This window comes from Mchenga conophoros, linkage group LG2, assembly GCF_057382185.1.
Source record: "Mchenga conophoros isolate Kocher_MC1m ecotype Shallow Benthic linkage group LG2, M_conophoros_male_GT1.1, whole genome shotgun sequence".
Classification (NCBI taxonomy): domain Eukaryota; kingdom Metazoa; phylum Chordata; class Actinopteri; order Cichliformes; family Cichlidae; genus Mchenga; species Mchenga conophoros.
In genome coordinates this window covers 27,574,960-27,597,415 of record NC_140527.1, presented here as the reverse complement: position 1 = coordinate 27,597,415, position 22,456 = coordinate 27,574,960, and the positions used below count along the sequence as shown (strand labels likewise).

The window sequence follows — 22,456 nt, the reverse complement described above, 5'->3', positions numbered from 1 at the left end:
TTTGTTACCTTAGCTGGATTTCGCGCGAGTTTTCTTTGACTCGTACATCGCTGTTCTTGTTTTTAATTTAATGAACTGGAGGCTCACTGGTTCCTGATCCACCACAACCTCGAGCTTTGAAAAACACTCGAGGAGGCATAATCAAGTTGAGGCAACACCTGTTTTCTTGTTATTGTATAAACAGTTCTTTTTTTTTAAACCCAAAACTATTGGATCAAAACAAATCCATGAACCGGTGCAATGATATGAAATATAAAAACTTTATGTGTGGAAAATTTTGACATCAGTACACATTACTGTGCAAAAGTCTTGAGTCATGGCTCATTTAATTTTTGTGCTTTCAAAGTGGTCTTGAGCTATAGTGCTCCAGGCTTTCTGGATGTCTTTCAGATTTTTCTTTTGGACACTGAATGCTTTTTCACTTGTTACTGATTTTCAGTCCAGCCCTTGTATCCGACTATTTTTAGGTGAATGTTTTTGTGTTTGTTTGTTTTTTTGTTTGCTTGTGAAGCCACTTATGGCAGGAGGTAGTTACAAGAGGAAGTAGACCAGCCACCTTGGAAATCTTAATCTGATCATATCACTTGGTAGTGGCAAGGCCTCGATGTAACAGGTTCATTTCAATCGTTTATTTGATAATTAAGTCAAGTAATCAAAAATAAGACTGGATCTGCAGCAAACAAAAGTTTAATAAAACCCATAGAATTAGAAGTATAAGTGGGTAGTACGATGGTGCGGTGGTTAGCACCTTTGCCTTACAGCACAAAGATTCTGGGTTGCAATCCTTCATCTAGCCAATCGATTTCTATGTGTTTTCTGTGTTTGTGTGTTCTATTTGTGTCTAAAGACATGCAAGTAGTGGGGTTAGGTTAACTGGAGATTCCATATTGCCCATAGGTGCAATTGGTTTTGTCTCTCTTTACTAGCCCTGCAATACACTGACAACCTGTCCAGGGTGTACCTGCCTTTCACCTGATAGTAGCTGGGATTTGTGCAAGCGCAGCCTAAATTGGACAAGTGGAAGAAAATAGATGGATAATAAAGTATTATCTTAACCATTTCAAAAACACAAGAGCTACAATCACAATACTAAAATAGTTAAAATATCAGCCCAGCAAAACAAGCAAATTAATACAGCTACCTTGGGGAGACAATTTACACTAAGGAGTGCCCAGGGGTGCAACTTACTACTGAACAGATGTGCTTCACTGCAAACTGAAATCGTATTCTTTGTATTTGTGCCGCAGTGCTTTTACTCACAGGCACAAGTCTTGGGAGGGGACCTCACCAAAGGCTAACTGTGAAGGCTGACTGAAAGTTAAAACTAAACAAAAACAGATGAACTCTACAGAAACCCAATACCAAATGAGGCAACTCAGTTCAAATACAAAACACTTCTGTGGTTAATATATTGAAATATGCAATCAAGCTAACATACAAAAGACAACAGAGTAGCAGGGGAGATCACTACAAAGGAGAAAATTGGCTGTTATCTGCCTTACTGTAGTCCAAACTAGAGATTTAATGCTGTGATCCTTTTCACCACTGTCAGGCTCTGGGCAGCCAAAAAGCCACCAAAGGAGATAACAAAGCTAGTCCACAAACATTAGGATCAGGAAGACTATAACAGAAAGAGAGTTACTACACATGTTTTGACAGTTAGTTTAACACATTGAATGCATTTTCTAAATACCTACAAGCAGAATGAGACCAAAAAGCAAAGAGAGACTTAACAGTGGTTAAGATACCACTTGTAATCAAGCTCTGATCAGAGAGCTAGAAGATGAGTCAGGGTTAATGCTGCGTTCAAAAGCAATACTCAGGTGAGGAGTGTTTTTTCACTGGGAATTCCCTTACAACACACTTAACACTGACCTATGAATCAGTCAAGCATAAAAAGACCCCTTTTAACTCAAGGGATGAACCAGTGTTTTGTCTACACACAACAAGAACCCTAAGGCAATTTCTTACCACCTTGTTGCAAAGACACATAATTTGTTCCCATCGTGGCTCAAGAGTTAGGAGTTCGCCTTGTAATCGGAAGGTTGCCGGTTCGAGCCCCGGCTTGGACAGTCTTGGTCGTTGTGTCCTTGGGCAAGACACTTCACCTGTTGCCTACTGGTGGTGGTCAGAGGGCCCGGTGGCGCCAGTGTCCGGCAGCCTCGCCTCTGTCAGTGCGCCCCAGGGTGGCTGTGGCTACAATGTAGCTTGCCATCACCAGTGTGTGAATGTGTGTGTGAATGGGTGGATGACTGGATATGTAAAGCGCTTTGGGGTGCTTAGGGACTAGAAAATCGCTATATAAATACAGGCCATTTACCATTTCTTTAGCCGAATCTCTAAAAAATGTCAAAGATAACACAGTTTGACAGGTATAAAATTGTACTTTTGAACCAACAAGGTGATTTCCAAAGAGCTAGTATCCAAAAACCTGGCACATCTCAGCATGGTGTGCAGCATGTCCTTAAAAATGTGAGGAAACCAGACAAATAGAGGGTAACAGGAGAAGTTGTAGGTCTGAAAAACCATGTACAACTTCTGAAAGTCAAGGCCTTAAGAAAATAAGAAAAAAAATATTGAAGCGGTGTGTGGGATCATCTTTACAGAGAATGTAACAAACGGCATCATCCAAAGAAGAGCTTTGGAATATCCTTCATGAAGCTTGCAGAGCTAAAGACTACTTAAATACTGTGAAACTTTTCACACAGGTCCTAAAACCCCAATATATCCCCCCAAATATAAAAACAGTTACGCGTTTGATGGTTGCTAAAGTCAGAAGTTTTCAAATTCTACACATGAGCAGTTTAACGTGGCTCAGGAGAGCCTTTTCCTTCTAACCATTGAATTGTAGCTGCAGCGTTCTAACCTGGTTATACTGTCAATGCTGCAAATGTTGTGTATTGATAAATCATGTGCAAAGATTGTGAGATTTCTATGTATCAGTACACAAATTTCCAGGGGTAAACCCAGAGCTGATTCTTATTTTTCTTCCTTTTCACACAGCCAGAGATTTAGTAAAAAGATAGACCCATTGTCCCAGGATGAGACATTTGTATTGACAACCTGTGCATGTTCTGTCTCCCAGAAAGATGAGCTAGAGGAGCCAGGAGCAGTGTAGACACATATAGATACAGGGCAACATGCACATCGATAACTTTACATCACACACCAGTGAATTACATGAGCGCAAAGATACTGCAGTGAACTTCAGCATACTATTTTATTTGAGGCAGTTGTGGCAAAGGGCAAAAAAATAAATCGGGTTCTCCTCCGTTTTGAAGTCCTATATCTGTGGCACGAAGGGAGCAATTTGTAGAGTGCACTGAATTATACTCTTATGATTGCTCAATCATTATGGTATAGGAGGTCAGCTGGTGGGTGGGCTCCACATCTTTGTTAAAAGCATGCAGAAGCCATTACCTGTTGTTAAGATGATACTTTATTTGTAGCATGTGGATGGTATAAAGGTAAAAAGTGAACTTTTCTTCTCAAAGCATTTGTCTCTAAAACCTGTAACAGGTAATCTCTCGGTTCAAATACAAACCAAAGGTGATCACTGTAACCTGAGATAGAAGTTCCTGTTCAGGAGAGAGAAACTGTCTTCAAGTTGTGAAATAGCAAATTGGCAATGTTGTTCTGTAACAGTTGCATTCGATTTGGTGAGTCACTCTCTTTTACCACTGAAAAGGATCTATAGCTTATGTTACCTCTCTAAGCAAAAAATCTATTACAGCCTTGTGGGCCTGAGAGCTAAAGATTTAGTCTTTTTGTCAGTTTGCACAATGTTGGCCCTTTACAGTAGAGGTTTCTGCTTGTCAGCATGATTGCTGAAGTTCGTCTCATTGGGGATTTTATTGTGCTCAGACTATGCAAATTTTTACAGCTAATACATTTGCACTGCCCGGAACTGAACGACTCAAACGCGGAGCTACAGCTTGCGACTGCACGTCACAGCCTCACACACGCACAGTGAAGAGCTGAGGTGTAAATTACAGCACATTATGTCACTGGTAGGAATCCAGATGGTATACACGAATATCATTGTCTGCATCACACTGTGATGGGCTCTCAGCGAGAAAATCCCACGAGCTCGGCCCAACTGCAAAGTAATTGGACTGATGTTTTTTCCTATGCGACATTTCTTATCGCACACTGAAAAAACAAATTTCCCTTCAAACCATCTTGTCTGTAAGCACAAACTGTACCAAGTAGGGTAAATGTAAACAGAACGATGCATATGTTTCTGGATGCCTATAATCATGAAGCAGGCAAGTATTTTTCTCTTTGTATGGATGGAGTAGTTAGAGGAGAATGGAGTGAGAGTAAAATCATACATTTCCTATTTGAAAATAATGTAGGAGTTTGAAAAACATCACCGAAAAGCACTCGGAAACACCTGGTAAGGCTCCCTTTTTCCGCCAGCGGAGGATGTACACACATAAATCACATGGTATGAAAACCTGTGAAATTGACGAGAAACGCGATGGCGCTTTCAAGCATGGCGTGCTTTAAAAGCAGCTCCACAGTATCCATCTGTTATTCATGCAGAGACACTGAGCGCTTTTTCTTTCCCTCAGCCGAGAAAACAGATGCACAGCCACCGAAGGACTGACCCAGCTAGCCGTGGAGGTGAGCTGTCAGCTACAACAAGCAAACACGGAGTGCTCGGGGTCATCGCTAAAGGGGAAAGTTCAGCTAATTACACTGTAGTTGTTCATCTGGCAGACAAACACAGAAACAACCATGTATTTATTAACACGTTTCACCGGCCTTTTTTGCCTGGTGCAGAATGCCTAATGAATGAGTACAAACAATCATGGGTATAACAAAAAAAAAGAAAAGAAAGAAAGAGCAAAAAACTAATTTTAACAAGCAGGAAAGAGGGCAACAAAATAGGAAGACATAAGGAGAGGAAAGAAATAAACTAGATGGACATAATGAAATGTGAAAATGGCGTAAAGGGAAGATAGTGAGCGTCAGAAATTGGGCCGGTTTGTGTTGAACAACAGCGACCAAAGAGAGATAGAGAGAGAAAGCGAGGGAGAAGGTGTGAGAGGAGGAGGGAGGTCAGTGGAGATGTGGAGATGGGCGGAGGAGGAGGGGGAACGATGAGCCCCCAGTGCTCAGCTGTCAGTGCTTCCTCTGCAGGTGGGGCAGGAGGAGTGCCAAGTCCCTCTCTCCCACTCACACAGACACCCATGCATCGCTCTATAATGGATGCTTTACACTGGTGCCAGAGAAAGACTGAGGCAGAGAGAGGGAGACATGGTGAGAAGACGAGAAGAGACACGGGGGAGGGCGCGCAACAGAGAAAGAAAGAAACTGCTTTGAGAACAAGGAAAAGGAGCTCGAGAAAATGCCTCGGAGATGAAGGTGCTAGAGTGGGGATGAGTGCAGCGAGGAAATAGACAGACAGACAGACGGAAAGAAACCTCCATCAAGTCATTAGACCAATAAAGAGAGGAAGCAGACCAGACAGTCTGGGCGCAATATGATGTAGCTATTGGTATGATTGATCCAAAGCCTAAGAGGATCAAAGAACAGTAAGGGCACAGCGAGGAGCTGTGCCACCATTCCCCTCACCACTGCTGTCACTGTCTATTAGGAGCTGTTTGAATGCGCCCTTGACAATGATTTATCAAGAATGATTCATAGATTACATCTACCTGAACTAATGACTCGGCAGCGTCTTCACCGGGGACTGCAGGTCATAAACAGATGACATATTCTGTAGTGACCTCGTTCATCAGCTGCGATTAGATCCCAAAAGTAATCTCGGCAATACATCACCAGATGGGTCTCCTTGTATTATCTTGAAGAATGCTGCTCAGACAGCCCGTGTGTGCCACGAGTCTCTCAAGTTGCTGAGGTCTATCGTACCAGTTGTGGGTCCTGGGCTGCAGGTATATGCAATGCTCTGAGGTATTACCTTGGTTGATGGAGGCATGGATTTACTAAAGTACTCAATTATCCACTGCTTCTTACTCTGACCTGCTGCTTGTCTCTTTAACACCTATAACTCCATGCTTTATAGGCTCAAAGAACTGCTGCAAGCTGAGACAGACTAATGTCTGGAGCACTTGAATAAACTGCTTTCTCCATTTTAGGACCATTTGTCAATTCTTCATTCCTCGGCTCTCTCCTGGTGAGGGATAGGTAAAGCTGCCACACTCTGATGGACAGTCCGACTGGATATTATTTTCTAGAGTGTTCACCTCAAACTGGCTATCTGACCTCAAAGGCTTCTTTCCCCTCATAACACCCCTCCCACCTCACATTACTCTAGTGGGGCGCTTTTCCTTTTTTTCCCCTTCTGCTAAGCACAACTTTGATTTCAATTTCCTTCTGCGGAGCTTTGGAAGAAAAAAAAAGCCAATTTGCTGCTTGAATTAGGCTATTTACAATTTCTTTCAGTTTCAAAAAGAGTGTAATACCTTTTATTTGGTGGGTAATCCTCAGTCTTTGTTTAGGAATAAATTAGGCAATTTTGCTTCACTATACAAAGTCGAAGACACCGTCCTTCAAAGAGTGACTGAAAAATGTCACAAAGACCACTTGTTAAAAGCAGTTTGCTTTTTCCACACAATGAAGGCGACGGTATGTGGCAGACAACAAAGCTGAGTAGTCAGCGTAAATAAATACAAGCATTCTTGCTCCGCAGAGATGGCATCCCCCTGGTTTAATTATCGCTCTTGTCAATCGAGGTGGAAGAATACAGCACCTGACAAGGCGCGTCCCCATTCTCTCATCTCGCATAGGTCTTTTTCACACCCTGAAATGCACAGACACCCTTCAGCAAACAGCCAAATCAAACCTCGAGATAGAGGCATTCTGTTGCCCCAAACACCCAGGTAACTTTACAGTGTCGAGTCGCTGAATGCTTTTGACACCTTAGAAATGGGGTCTATTCAAGTTTGACAATTGTCCCTGAATTTTCTCAAGCTGGATGCATTTGCACAACAATGGCAGCTGCATGGTGTATGAATAACATCCCAGGGATGCGGTTATGCTGCTATCTTTCCTGGCGACTCTGAGGAAAATTCCAGCTCTTGCGAGGTACCTTTATTTGTCGCTTAAACCAGACAGGGAAAGGATGGGTGAACCCACACAAATGAAGTGGGCCAAGAACGTAGATGGATTGCACCTCTAGATCTGTACAGCAAGAGCTCAGTGCAGGGACATTAGCAGGCCTGTAGGCCATTCCGCAAGGAGAACGTCCCATGAGTCTTGTTTCAGAAAGAAAACCCACACGTGTTATTTTTCAAAGGTCATAGCCAGACGTAGACCAACATTACAGTTAAAGAAGTGATTCACTGCAACACTTCATGCAGCCTGTTGGCCTCCTTCTTCACTCTCTAAGACAGGGTAATTTAAAGCAGCATATATATTAGCCTTAAATTACGTGTTGTATCTCAAGATGCACCAGTGAATAAGAGCACAAGTTTTCAAGGCTCAACACACCCTTGCAATTCCAAGCATGCATAGAACAACAGTGTTTGTGTTCTTTACTCTAAGGACAACTACAAGCCTGCGTGTGCATCATAAATGCTTATCAGAGCAGAGGTTGGGTGCACATGCCAACACAAGCACTGAGTTAAAACAGGCAGATTTATTTGAGTTCAAATAGATGGCATCTTTATTTTCTCCCCTGTTTTTGCTTTGGAATCAGTCAGAATCAGTCCCTACATTGACCTTCAAAATTTGAATCTTCTCAAGCTGAGAGAGATTCAAAGTCCAGTGTAAAACAGAATGAAAATCTACAAAGTTATAATGTATGGAATACATAAATTAACAGGATCGCACAAGCCATGACACCAGTGAGCTCTTGGATCACACACACACAGCCTTGCCCGTACACACCCACCAGGCTTGAAACTGTAACACATCACATATGTTAATGTGCAGTGCACATTATAGCTGGGGACTTCAACCATGCTGATTTAAGGTCAGTATTTGAACAGCATATTAAATGTGCAATGAGGGGGAAAACACACACTGGATAAAGCCTACAGCAACATCCAAAAAGGCTACAGAGCAACCCCTGAAAACACGGACTGGAGCGTGTTCGAACATCAGGACCTTGAAGAGCACACAACATCAGTGCTCTCATATATTAACTTCTGTGTCAACAGTGTCACTGTGGACAAACGTCTCCTGGTGTATTCCAACCAGAATCTGAGTTGAAAAGAGGCATCAGAGAAGCCAAGGCAGCGTACAAGAGAAGGATCGAAGACCACTTCAGCAACAACAACTCATGACAGGTATGGCAGGGAGTTCAGCACTTAACCAACTACAAACCTTGCAATACCACGTTGACTGAGGGTAACGCGGCGCTTGAGGAGGAGCTGAACCACTTCTTCGCATGCTTTGAGGTGAAGGGACCAGAGGCGGCAGCAGCAAAAACATCGGACAGCAGCAGCAGCCCAAGCCTCATGGTGCAGGAATATGAGGTGAGGCGCACACTGAGGGCAGTGAACCCCAGGAAGGCCGCCGGACCAGATGGGGTAACCGCAAAGGTCCTAAAAGAGTGTGCAGACCAGCTGGCTGGGGTCTTCACTAAGATCTTCAACACTTCACTGTCCCAGTCCTGCATCCTGCCGTGCCTAAAGTCAGCCACAATTGTCCCACTGCCAAAGCGTACTAACATTAGCAGCCTCAACGACTACCAACCAGTTGCTCTAACACCTGTTATAATGAAGTGCTTCGAGAAACTGGTCCGACGTCACATCGTGTCCTGCCTGCCACCCACACTCGACCCGCTCCAGTTTGCATACAGAGCTAACAGATCAATTGAAGATGCCATTGCTACAATAATAATAATAATGGATTGCATTTATATAGCGCTTTTCAGGACCCCTCAAAGCGCTTTACAATACCACTATTCATTCACTCTCACATTCATACACTGGTGAAGGCAAGCTACAGTTGTAGCCACAGCTGCCCTGGGGCAGACTGACAGAGGCGAGGCTGCCATATCGCGCCATCGGCCCCTCTGGCCATCACCAGTAGGCGGTAGTTGAAGTGTCTTGCCCATGGACATAATGACCGACACTGTCCGAGCCGGGGCTCGAACCGGCAACCTTCCAATTACAAGACGAACACCCAACTCATAGGCCACAATCGCCCCGCTCCCCAAAGCTCCACACCACTAGCTGCTGACCGTCTTCTACCGCTGCTCCATTGAAAGTGTGCTGACACATTGCATCGGTGTGTGGTTCTCCAGCTGCACCACAGCACACAGAAAGGCACTCCAGGGAGTCATCATTATGGCCCAAAAAATCCTTGGACATCCTCTTCCCTCCCTGAAGGACCTGTACAGCACTTGCTGTCTCAAGAGGGCACGCAGCATCCTACGGGACGGTACACACCCAGGACACCGGGTGTTTAAGCTGCTGCCATCTGGCAGGAGGTTCAGGCTGCTGAGGTCCCGAACAAATAGACTCAAGGACAGCTTTTACAACAGGGCAATAGTCCTAATCAATGCAAATAGCTGACCTGACTGGCTACCTACCTGGACTTTTTTGGGGGGGAGGTAACAACGGTAAAAACAGTAACAATAATAATATTTATATTTATAACAAGATGCAATAACAATTAATGTGCAATAATAACAGTGTGGAATTCAAATACACTTCTTCTTCTTTTTTATTACTAAGTTAATATACTGTGTTGTGTTGTTTGTGTTGCGTTGTGATGTGTCGTATCATGTCGTGTTGTGTTATATGAAGTGCCGACGTACAGCTTTCCAATTTCATTGTACTATTGTACTATGGATGACTGTGCAATGACAATAAAGAGTTATCTTTCTTATCTTATCTTATATGTTAGCCAGAGCTGAACATGAAAAAAAAAAATCATCTTTTGGGGCAATCGTGGCTCAAGAGTTGGGAGTTCGTCTTGTAATCGGAAGGTTGCCGGTTCGAGCCCTGGCTTGGACAGTCTCGGTCGTTGTGTCCTTGGGCAAGACACTTCACCCGTTGCCTACTGGTGGTGGTCAGAGGGCCCGGTGGCGCCAGTGTCCGGCAGCCTCGCCTCTGTCAGTGCGCCCCAGGGTGGCTGTGGCTACAATGTAGCTTGCCATCACCAGTGTGTGAATGTGTGGATGACTGGATATGTAAAGCGCTTTGGGGTCCTTAGGGACTAGTAAGGCGCTATATAAATACAGGCCATTTACCATTTTGTTAATCATCTCTGAGTTTTTACTGTTTTTTTATGATTTCTTCTTGCTGAAGAATAATAAGTGTTACCTGATTATCACCTCCGCATTATTATGTTGTGACACCAATGAGCCGCCCACTGGAAGGCTAAATTAATACTCTCATAGGCAAAGGGGAGTAAAGTGGCGCAGAAGTTGGAGTGTGGCTGCTTTAAAGAACAAGTACATGTCAGGCTGTGTATTTTTGACCTATTGCAGGTTCCTGCTTGTACTTTTTGAGTGTTTATTTCTGTACCGTGCATGTAGAAACTGCCATTCTTCGACACTAGGTCTGGTATTTCGTGCATGCTAATGAGCTTCCTTCCATCTTGTCTTCGTTCTGGTGTGCTGATATTTTCTTTAAGCTGCAGATTGAGCAATGCTCGCCCATTTTAGAATGAGCAGGGGCCACTGTCGTGGTGTAAGAACGCTAAGCCTAATATTTCTTTAAATTACAATCATTGGCAAGCTAACGCCAGCAGGTTAACACTACAATCAGCTATTTTTGTACAACATCTTACTATAAACAAAGACTGAATGCTTTAGTTAGCCTTCTGTGTAAGTGCATACTTATGTTGTAATATCCATCACTGTATGACTCATGGCTCTAACAAGCCTGCTATTTGTTTTACTTGGTTTTCACTTGTTGATTTTAATCCTTTGGACTCTCTTTTAATCTTTCCTTTCATATTTAGTTTGTTAGGATTTGGGTTAAAGAATCCCCCTTAACAGCATTAATAAATAATTGATAAAGGTTTTGTTTGTGCGATGATTTCAGGGCCACAGTCCCCGATGGTAGTAAATGCCATAAAATACCTTGTGGATCTATCAAATCCCATGAAACGAGAAAGGCTAAATCCATGTTCAAAATCAACCTTTGCTTGAATCTCAGTTATACTCTTGAAGCTTTGTGGCTGTATCTTACCTACCTGGCTAAACATGCTCTGTAAGTGTCTTCCAAAACACATTTTGAAAGAATGACACTAGAAACACTAGACACTCGCAAATTTAAAACAACATCAGTGGCCTGTAATAAAGTTCATATTTAAGATTTTTTTTTAAAAACAGCAAAAACAATCTGTCGCTCTGATCTTCAGTTTCTCCAGATCCAATCACACATTCTATCACTTAATCAAATCCTCTCCTGTTCTTCCCACTAAATAGATTCAAACCTATGCCCTCTCCTGAAAACAAAGTACCTGCTCCCTTGCCCTCATGGTTCATGGGGTTTAAGTATTTGCGAGGAGGCATCTTGCATTAAAATGCATTTGTACTCCTTGCACTTCTGTAATAAAACCCAGGCATTTAACATGTGTATTTATGGTTCTCAATAACCCAGAAGTCTTAATAAAAATGAAAGCTGACATTGGCATGAAGGATCCTCCTCACTAGCTGTCTTTAATGTCCAGAACATTCCATTAAAACGGGAGCACTTCCTTAGAAGTGGAGCTTTTATCCTGATTGCTTACTGGAAGAGAGGGAGGAAGGAAAAAAAAGAAAAAAGAAACCAAACGACCTTCAGCGCCTCTACACCTAGCCCTTCCCTCATGTGTGAGCTGTGAATGGACACGCCTGTGCTGACATATGTGCGGGGATGAGATGCACACTGACACTGAGTGTGAATGGCATAGTATATTTCCTTTGGGTTTTGAATTGAGCAACACTTCTTTGAATCTCTAGAGATATATGTACAAATGCACATGTCTGAGTCACTGGGCACTTGGTATTCTGCTCATGCACAGAAAAGCCATCTCAATTTTGAAATCATAACGATTATTAGGAGATAGGGGAAAAAGCCAAATCTGCATGTTTAATTAGCGCCTGTGCGATGCCAGATAGATAATACATGGGACTTGCTAATGTCCTTTCTTTTGAACTTCTTTAGCCATTTTCTTTTTGAAGATGGAGAAAAAAAGAAGATGGGGACAGAGATTTTCCTCAGTGGGAACACAACTGTTGAGCTACATTTAATAAGCTGGTCAAAAACACTCTCCTGCCGAGAGAGACTGCGCTTTTAATGACCATTCTGCTTCCAAAGTCTCAGATGTGCAGCAAGATTGCTTGCCACATACCAGACAAGGCAGCCATCTTATTAATAGCAACACACCACACATGCTGCAGACTAGGGAGCAGAAACCTAGAGAGGGAGACAAGGGAGAGAGACGCACTGGCACATGGTGAAAAAGAGCATGTCCCGTGCATGCTTTTACTGACTGTGTAGGCAAGGAGACAGATGGGTGAAGTAAGGATGAGATTGGATGTAGGACGAGGCAGGGCAGGCACCATGGTCTAAAAAAGCTAGCCCTCGCGAGAAGGCATCCAGACCAGCCTCCACACGGGCCAGGAGGGGAAAACTCCGTGATGGATGTACCCTGTGACTGGAGCCCTCGGCACGCCCACACGAAAACGCCACCAAGGCCAGGCCAGCGGAGCAGGCAATCAAAGAGAGAGGCCAGAGGGCCAGGATGATATAGGAGAATTCAGCTTATTAAATAAGCTTCAGGAGGAGCATGGAGCATCTAAAATAAGTTGTCACTCTGCCACCAACAGGCATGAAAAGAGTCTCGGTTAGATGGAAAGTCTATGCACTGCAGGCGGTGATGACAGACTTTGTACCGTAAGAGTGGGAATACTGTCATTAAATACACCAACACACCAGGGAGCTTCAGTACAGTGTGCCATCATTGATTTCCTCTTTTTTTATTTTTTCACCTGGGCTTCATTATCGTGCATCTGAGCAGAACAGGAAGGGAAATGTTTGTGTATGTAGGGATGCAAATCTTATTCCATAATACCACATGTACCACTACTATGAAAATACTACTTCTCTAGTGGAAAAGGGTTTACATGCAAGCAAGTTGGAGTATAAATTCAGGGGCTGTGATGCACCGTGAGTGGTGTTTCTGACTTAATTTTCATTCAGACTGCAAAGTAGGAAGCTCAATATAAGAGGCTCTATCAGAGATGCAACAGTCTGCTGACACGGATAGAAAATCATTACACAAGTCCATTACCAGAGGCCACCTGAAACCAGGTGTTCTTGTGTCACAGTTTGTAATTCAGTTGATTATATATTTTTATCCTTAATTTTCAACACTTTGTAGACCCGGACACTTTGATTCCTTTCTTGTTTGTGACGTTGCCTTGGCAACAACAGCATCTTACCAGTTTTCGCTTCGACGCTTAAGACCGAAGGAGGGGCGGGGTGGTGTACAGTGGAGGCTGTGAAAGCAGGTGCAAAAAGACATTTCTTCACTTGTATTTCCTGTCACATCCAGCAGCCCACTCCAGTCCTAAACTTTATATAATTACAACAATCTGTGCTCCCAGAGAGTCTGTGTGAAATCTGATTGCCATTGGTAACATTCACAGCAAGAGTCCTGGCGTGATAGAAGGCTTCCTGTTTCAATTTGCTAGGATCGCTCAAGTTTTACTGGCTTTTTCTTTTTTCTTATCCCATCAGTGGGGCATACATTTCCATTCAGGGGAAAAAACAGAGCCGGTAATATCCAATTTACTGGGAGGAGATGGTTTCTCTGGCAGTATAATAACATGCTACATGGAGCGTAGCATTATGAAGTATGAATAAAAAAAAGGCATTTATGGTAAAAATTCAATTCAAAAGCAGTCATCAGTCATCGGAGGAAATCAAGGCAATTAGTAACACTTTAATGCAAATTGGAGAATGCAAAACATATCACAAATCCTTGGCACTGTAATGGGGTTCCAAGGAAGAGACGATCAAATGACCTCTTTCAAACTCACCCTGGTTGGTCCACTAATCAAAAATCCAAGAAGAGAGATTTCACTCTGTTCTTGAATAGTGTGTGCTTCTGTGTGTGTGTTTGAGCTGGTGTGTGTAGTGATGGGGGTGTATCGCTTAATAGCTTTGTGGCCACAACACTGTCTGGGACCAGGCCTGTATCTACTGCAAGAGTGGTTTCTTTGATGTGGTTTATTTCCATGTAATGTACAGTAACAGCCCAGTGTTACACCTCCAGCCATCTGTGTCCAAAGCGACATGTTTGTGGCTTGTTAACATGTTTGCAATGAGGCTACATGAGCCTGGCTAAATGTAAAAATCTCTCAGTTGGAAAATAACATATAAAAAAATATAACATCGCTTTGCGGACTGAACCTGTCGCATTCACACAACTGTGGTCAATTAAGAGTTAATTTATCTGAATTTTAGGAGCTGGACAGCACCTCATACACTCCCCTTCGAGTGCTTTGACTATATGGTAAATGAACTGATACTTATATATATAGTTTGTCTAATACTCACATTGCAATGGATGGATCTGGGGAAACTCAAAGTTCAGTATCATTCCCAAGGATACTTCAACATGCATACTGGAGTAGCCACAAAACTGTGCAATGACCTTCCAATTAGTAGACGATCTGCTCTACTTGCTGAGCCACAACTACCCATAATGCCTTAAATGACCCTTCCTACACCACCGGCAATTCATTCTCATTTTTGTACCTCACCCTACCTCCCCCAGCCCAGCTTGGGAGCTGCAGCCAGTCCTTATGAAGGCCTTCCCCAAACTGCAACCTCAGATCCATGCATCCATCCATGATGTCAAATCTAATTGAGGATGCGGTCCCTTACAGTAATGACTTTTAAATGTTTGCACAAAAACATGTAATAATTTCACTTTCAGTATTATGCATTTGGGCCTCCAGCAATTACTTACCTGTAATGCTCTATTTGAATTTAGTGATGCATTAGAGGAGGATTAGTATGAGGGATGTTTATTTCATGTCCAAGTCAAGCTTGCATGTTGCATTAAAGACAAGTCCAACATGAGCAGTAAATCATCATGAGGTGACATTAAAGTAGCAGCTAAACATTGTGATTTGTTTTTAAAAAAAAGAAAACTTGCAAGTGTGCACCATTTAGCACGACGTGGCTACCTTGAAAAGCTCTCCTTAACATACAGTGTCTTGCTTCCAGTGTCACACTACACCCATTTTTTGGTACAGGGAAGAATACTAACAAACCGGCAGAATATGTCAAAGCCCACATGTGGCTTGAAATCCACCGTGAAGTTTCCATTTCTGGACTGAAAATCACATTCATTTGAATGCAAACTTGTTTCATCTTAAAACATTTCTTATGCTGCACAGTGAACTCGATTAGATTACTCGCTGTAACTCACTACCTGCATGCCTAGATAATATCAAGAAGCCTGCACACCAGCAGGCACAAGCTGAACAGCTATATCACACACAGCCCCACCACACCGGCGCCTCTGCCCCACTGTACCTTCAGAGTGATGGGAGAGCGTGAGCAGGCTGACACAAGAAGCTCCGATCCCAGAACCAAACACTGTGATGCGATTGGAATCTCCTCCGAAGAAGCCGATGTTCTCACTGATCCATCTCAAAGCCTGGATTTGGTCCAAGAGCCCATAGTTCCCTTTAGCTGCCTGGTCACCTGTGCTGAGGAAGCCTGCAACACAAAAAGAAGAAATTAAAAAGCCATGCAGTGAAAGTAAGTCAAATGAATCCCAGGCATAAAGTTGTTAGCCACTAAAGGTTTTCCACAATGACGGACACCCCACCCCGGTTTTGTCAGAAGAACCACAACACCAGGTTACTGCGGTTGTGAAATCATGACTTATTGGATGGCTCTTGGTAAAATAGGAGTGTGTGTGACCGCATGCCATCTGCACTTTATTGGAAATCAATGCCATGTCTCCCTGGGTAAACACCCATCATCAACAATATTGAGCAGCCGTGATGAAAACCTTGCAAATCTATGAAAACTCTGCGGACAGAGAAAGAGGGAAAAAAAAAGCTTCAAATGCTGCAAAAATAAGCAGTATGGAACGCACACACTGCACACGTGTTCTGAGTTTTATCCTGTCATTACCATTCTCTCTCCTGCTCCATAGTCCAACGAACTTACAGTCAAAACATTTACATCCAGCACTATTTATGTACATTTTCCTCCATGTCAGTAATCTGCTAGATTTGGACAATGAATTTCTCTTGGCTACATCAGCGCTCGTGTTCACACGCCACCCTTTCCCAGTTGCTCTCCAGGGCCTGAGCTCTGCCGACTGATGGTTAATGGAGAGTCACGGGAGAAGATCAAAGGCAAGCAATCCCCAAAGTCCCCACGGTGGAGTCGGTGTCCGTCAAACCCATGAACATGCATGTGAGGTGACAGATGGGTGATGTGTGGAAACCAGCACCCCACTCTCTTTAGCAGCAACGCTGCCAAACACTTCACAAGCAATGAATGTGTTGGTGGTGAATGTTTGGAAGCCTCCGGTGGTCCTTCGGCATCTCGGCATTGTTCCTAACATCTATTTCGTGGTCTGTCGTCTATCCGTGTAAGGATAAACTGTCAAAGCGAAAGAAGATTACGGTTTTGATATTAGCAACGCATAAAAAAGAATTACATTTTTTTGACTCAGGTCAGCATAACAATGCTCACTTTAGATGAGCACTGATTAGAAAGTAGCTTTCTCTGTGGTCATTAGCTTGTTCATTGTGAGCAGTCTGTGTACAAAAACCCAGCATGTTCTCCACTGCTTATCATTTCTCTTTGTCTGAATCCGGGCACAATCTCCTATCTCAACCCGAACAGCAAACCCGCCTCGCCCTGAGGGCCTGTTGGCAGACACAAAGAGGGTGGGCAGGGGAAAGGCCAGGCCTGATCATCGATTGGAGAGAGGCAGTGGCACAGGAAGCAAAGCAGGAGACAAATGGATCAACAGATGGTCTCCTTCAGATGCATCCCTGAGGATGACAGAGCAGCAGGCCACATGCAGAGTGAGAGTGAAAGAGACAGACGCAGACGGAGAGAGGAGAAATCGGGGCTCCAATTGAAGAGCTTTTCCTTTTCTTTTTCTCTCGCGGCTCCTCCTCGCTTTCCGTCATCACTAAAGGACAACAGCTTTTACAACCTTCTCGAGGGTGCATGGAGGAGAGCGAGAGGGAGAGAGAGGGAGGAGAGACGTGACTCTCCCAGAATAACCCTCATTTGCAAAATGGTTCACACTTCACCAAGTGTATGTCAGTTGGGTTAAGAAATGTCAGGAGACTGGCATGTGAAAACGGACTCTGTACAACTGTTAGGCTAATTGAAAAGATACTGTAAACACTATCCATGTGGCATTGTAATATGCGGCATTGCTAAATAACAAGATGTAAATCATTAGAGCTGAATCCTCAGCTGGCACAGTTTAAAAAAGAAAAACAAAACACAGTTTCATGCTATGGTCTTTTGTGGCTTCTTGTTTAGCCGTGTTGATTCCTCTGCATAAATAAAACTGGTCATTAAAATGTAGAGGTGGAATCCAATATCTTAGACAGCAAGACATGCTGCAGGCACCATTTAAAAATACATCTAATATAGCTCCTGGTTATGTTTTAATTGGAAAGGTGACAGAAAGTATTTTCTTTGGAAAGCAATTAAGATAGCAAAGTAATTGTTTTTATGCATGCCTATTGCTATTTTTACATTGCAGACTTTTTACTATGGATGTGCCATTTTGTACATATTTGGAGTTGATGACCTATAAAACACCTCAGTCTCCTCTATGATTACAAAAAAATTACTAAAAAGTAAGCTTACTTCAATGACACATAACACACTGTATAGCTTCACTTTGGTTCTGGTTTGAGCTCTCCAAATTTCCCCTTAAGCACCAGCGACAGGGTTATAGATTCCAGATATAGCAGATGATCCCTGTCTGATCAGCACTGCGTGGGCTTTGGCTGCACATAAACCATGATGTGCATTGCACTCTCTTTTCACAGCTCACACCTACACAGGACCTTGGGATTCTGGACTGAAGCTCAATGCTCCTGAAGTGTTTGATCAAGCTGGCAATGTGCTTGACTGCACTACTCAACCTGACTTCCATTTGATTTTTAACAAAAAAAAAAAACATTTAAACATTAGGTGCTTTGCAAAGAGCATTTAATTCTAAACTGTAATACAGTATCAAACAATATCCATCTTTGTTAGTTACCCAAATTCAAATCAATATGCAAATGATCTTTTAAATGATGTCAACGATTAACTTTCAACCAAACTGTATACGCAATTACAGTGTCCCAGTCCAGTTAATTTAGCAAACGTGAAATCATCATTAAATACTAAATAGTTCTAGTTGATCTGTGTAAACAAATAAATTATTAATTATTAAACACATCATTTGTACTCATTTAATTTTCCCTGCTACATTTTTATTCTTGCCTGCTGCGAGCTCTGTAACAAACTATAGATTTGCTGTGGGGTATTTTCACTTCACTCAGTAAGTGAGGCAATGCTCAAAACCCAATCCCTATGATAATGTGTGATTTACTTAATGCTTTGTTTTTCTCTTAAAACATTAAAAAAGCCACCTCAAGAACAATACTCATCTCCTACGTCAAGCTCGAGAGCCTCAGCGGGACGTGTTGGCTTGAGCGGAGAAAAGAAATCATCAAAATAAGCGTTATTTAAGTTGCTATTCTTAAATCATATAAAGCAAATCCATAATGTTTTCAATAACATCTGGTGAGAAAAGAAGTTATAAAAGAACCACATCTAATAATAATAATAATAGTAACTTCAAATGGTCTTTGTGGGTGAAACAAAGATTTCTAAATATGGAATCCAACAAGTCTGCGCAGTTCAGCTGGATTATGCATTATATTTGCACGAGAGTATCTTATTCACCACAAACTGTGCAAGTTAATAACAGTGATTGTGTAGCCTTTCTCTGTGTGTTAGAACTGTAATTTATACTGACTGATTACATGATGAGTTTTTGTATCATGTCCCAAACCTATTCTTCCCTGACAGTGATGTGGTTCACTTTTTCTGTACGCGGGCAACTGGCATTTTCTCCTCGTGGCAGCAAAGAGACAGAGACTCAGTCGTGATCTCAGCTGCAACGGCAACGGAGAACGTGGTCCCGTCACAGCTGGGTCAGGTCACACCTGTCTCCTCGCATTGTCCCTGCTGGACGAAACACTGTGTGCGTCTTGTACGGCTACCCCTGCAAGTACCATTGCTTCCCTAGTTACCTTAACGTGACCAGAGAGTCGGATAGCGGCTACGGCACGTCATCGTCCCCTCATGATGACGCGCTCGCTCCACTTTCACACATTTTTGCACACCAGCCACAATGTGCATTAGTTGAGCATTAGAAAAAAAGTGCAAAGCGTGACGTCACATATTGTGTGTGTGTTTTTTTTCATTTGGCTTGATCATGTTTCATCAATATGTGCGTGCCACCGTCTCAGTCTCAGAGTATGTGTTTCCTCCAGAGCCTGGAGCCTGATTTCCTTTTGCCATGCTTCTCAGCATTGATATTGCTTTATTGATTATGATTTAAATGTCTGTTTCCAGTATGGTGGGCTATAACTCACAAGTGTAGCAGCAAGGGGTGATGATAATGATCGCTCTGACCCCAGACATCTCTTTTAGCCCGCTCTCCCAGATAATAGAATGTGCGTAAACTAATGGACGAGGTTGAGAAGAGGTGAGGGGGAGGGCAAAAGCTTGTTGAGCTGAAGATTGAGCTTACATGGGGACAGATGGAGGGAACAGATAGGGAAGGGTAGAGTAAAATGGGAATAACACAGTGACGTAACAGAGGGAAACGGTTTTTTGGCTTTAAAAAAAAAAAAAAATTCATGCTTGGTGTTACTTTGCCTTTTCCGTCTTTCTTTTCTATGTCTCATCCTCTCTCTCTTTGAGGGAGCCGGTTAACAAGGCCTTCTGTGTCCAAACTCTCCTTTGGAACCACTCCTCCCTCTCCGGCCTCCCTCTTGCCCTCTCCCTCTATCTCTACCCCCTCCACCCCATCTCTTTTCTGGGGAAATAAAGGCGCACACAGTCACAGCCTTGACAGCCCCCACTAAGAATCCCCCTCCCCCCCAATACAAAAGAGCTTCAACTTCCCCCCAGCCAGGCCTGGGTTGAATGAGAGCCTCTGGGGTGTGGATGAGAAGCAGAGGATGGAAGGGGCCACCCTCCTCACAGCCACATAAAGGGCCTATGTGTCAGGCTCACGATGAGCAAGGGGCATACCCAGCGGTCCATCCTCCGCACAGGGAGCTGTACCCATGACATTTTTACCAGTTTTTTGGGAGTGTGGATTCAAAACACTGACGAGTTTCAAAAAGAGGGAGGAAAAAAAAAGAAATGGTGTGTGAGGCGACTGGGGCATGGGCCTGAATGAAGGTGACTCGGATCAGTGTGCCGCTCCTGTTTACAGCTCGGTGCCCAATAGCGTGGCTGGAGCACAGTCTGATCTGAGAAAAGGAGAGCGAGAGAGCTATAGAAACAGGGCGAGCGAAAGAGTGAAATGCGGAAAAGCACAAGAAAGCCTCTTTATGGCTGAACACAGAAGACTCTGTGATCCACGCCACATCACAGCTTCTGCGGTGGACAGAAATAAAAACTTGTGGGAAAATCACATATTTTCTGATTGTCACTCCAATAAATTACTTATTCCATATTAATGAATATAACATGAGCACAGAATTAAACCAGAAAATGGTTAAAAGAATTTATGCATAAGCCCCCATCCCCTGCATGCCACCCCGATTCTGTCCTGGCCTCATCGCAAATTAATAATTAATTTTAAAAATCACAACGCTTCACATGGCAACAAAGCCGTCTGATGTTCGAGGCCCTAGCCCTTGACACTTTGCAAGCTCAAACCAAATCATAACACAGTCAGTATACTGCAGGTCTTTTCCCAAAACGTCAACACGCAGATGATTATAAGAAACCTAATTGCTTTGGCTTAGCATTAGTCTCAGCTGCACAAAGATTCCCGGACGCAGTAGATGCCGGGTGTCGGCTGGACGCTGCTAGAGGTAGATTATTATGCTGTCATGGTCCTGGGCCGTGTTGGCCCAGTATTCTTAGTTCTCTTGTATTTTTGTATTCAGTTCCCTGTTTAGGTTCTGTTTCCTGAGTTGCCCTGTTATGTGGTTCCCTGTGTGCTTTCCCTTTGTGACTCTCACCCCCTGTGTGCCCCTCTATGTATTCATGAGCCCTTGTCCCCTTTCGTGTTTTATTCCATGTTTTCCCCAGCCTGTTATGTCTGTGTTCTCCCCGTGCTCTCTCCTCCCGTCTGAACCTCTGTACTTCCTGTTTTACTTTGACAGTCTCTCGTCAGTATGCGTCATGTTGTGTTCACTCCTGCCCTGTCTCGTTATGATTATCTGTGTCAGCTGTGTTCCCCGTGTGCTCCCACTTCCCTCGTTAACCCTCTGTGTATTTATGTCTGCGTCTCCCTCAGTTCTGTGTCGTAGTCTCCCTCATGCTGCGTGGATGTCCCTGTGTCTCTCTCCAAGTATTAGTTTATTGTGCCCAGTTTAAGTTTTGTATTTTCCTGTCATCTTGTCAGCAATAAAGCTGCCTTTTGAGTTCATCCCTTGAGTCCGTGAGTTTTGCGATTGGGTCCTCATCCTGCCTGCCACACAGCCGACCATGACATATGCATACTGTGCTACTACATACAGACTGAGCCACTCACATGGAAAATGTGGTCTGTGTGCAACAAAGCAATAAGAAAAAAACAAAACAAAACAAAAACCTACAACAAAATGTCAAGAGGGAAAATCCATGCCGCACAGACACCAGAGCTCATCTGACACATATCTGAGCCCCTAAAACCCAGATCTCTTACAGACAGACGAGGGCCTGTTATGGCAGGCGGGGGATGAAAAACAGATACTGTAAGTCAAAGTCGGTGGTGCACGTGGCAGCTGCTGGTCGTCCTGCATGTGATTTCGGGGGCTGCTTAATCTGATTGTGCGATGTGTCCCAGTGGTCAGACGACACTGTTCAAGGGCTCTAGTGAACAGCAGCTCTGGCAGCAACTACAAATGAGCAGTTTGCATATGTATGACCCCTGGCATCCGAGCACCACTCCATCAATCATACATCGACTATTGGGGCTGTCAGTTTCGTTGCTTCTCTCCCGATCTCCCCTTCGCCATCCTTCCCTTTCGCTGGCTCAGTTTCCTGTCCACCCCTCCTCTCAGTGTCTTTCTCCATTCTGCCTCCCCCAACCCATCACCTTTTCTCTTTGCCGTGTCTCTTATTGTCGTTCTTTTCACATAATAGCATGGACAGAGGCTTCTCAAAGACAGCAAAAGGCTTTTACACAAAGGGGAGCTTTGCATCTCACAGCTGGTGCGGAGGCGTGCTTGCATGCTTCCACAAGGGGAGAGGGAGAGAGTAGTGTTTGAGAGCCACAACTGTGAGGTTAAGCAGCACTTTGGTTCTAC

The 22,456-nt window shown here is 43.6% G+C and overlaps 1 protein-coding gene across 3 annotated transcripts in view; it reads right to left on the bottom strand.

The window, feature by feature from the left end:
* The window catches only part of nlgn3a (neuroligin 3a), a 133,715-nt gene that overhangs the window by 29,823 nt on the left and 81,436 nt on the right, over positions 1-22,456 (bottom strand). For all 3 annotated transcript variants that reach the window (XM_085291310.1, XM_085291318.1, XM_085291326.1), the window contains one exon: positions 15,468-15,653. In XM_085291310.1, coding sequence (XP_085147436.1) covers positions 15,468-15,653 — 186 coding nt within the window. The remainder of the gene's footprint in view (positions 1-15,467; positions 15,654-22,456) is intronic.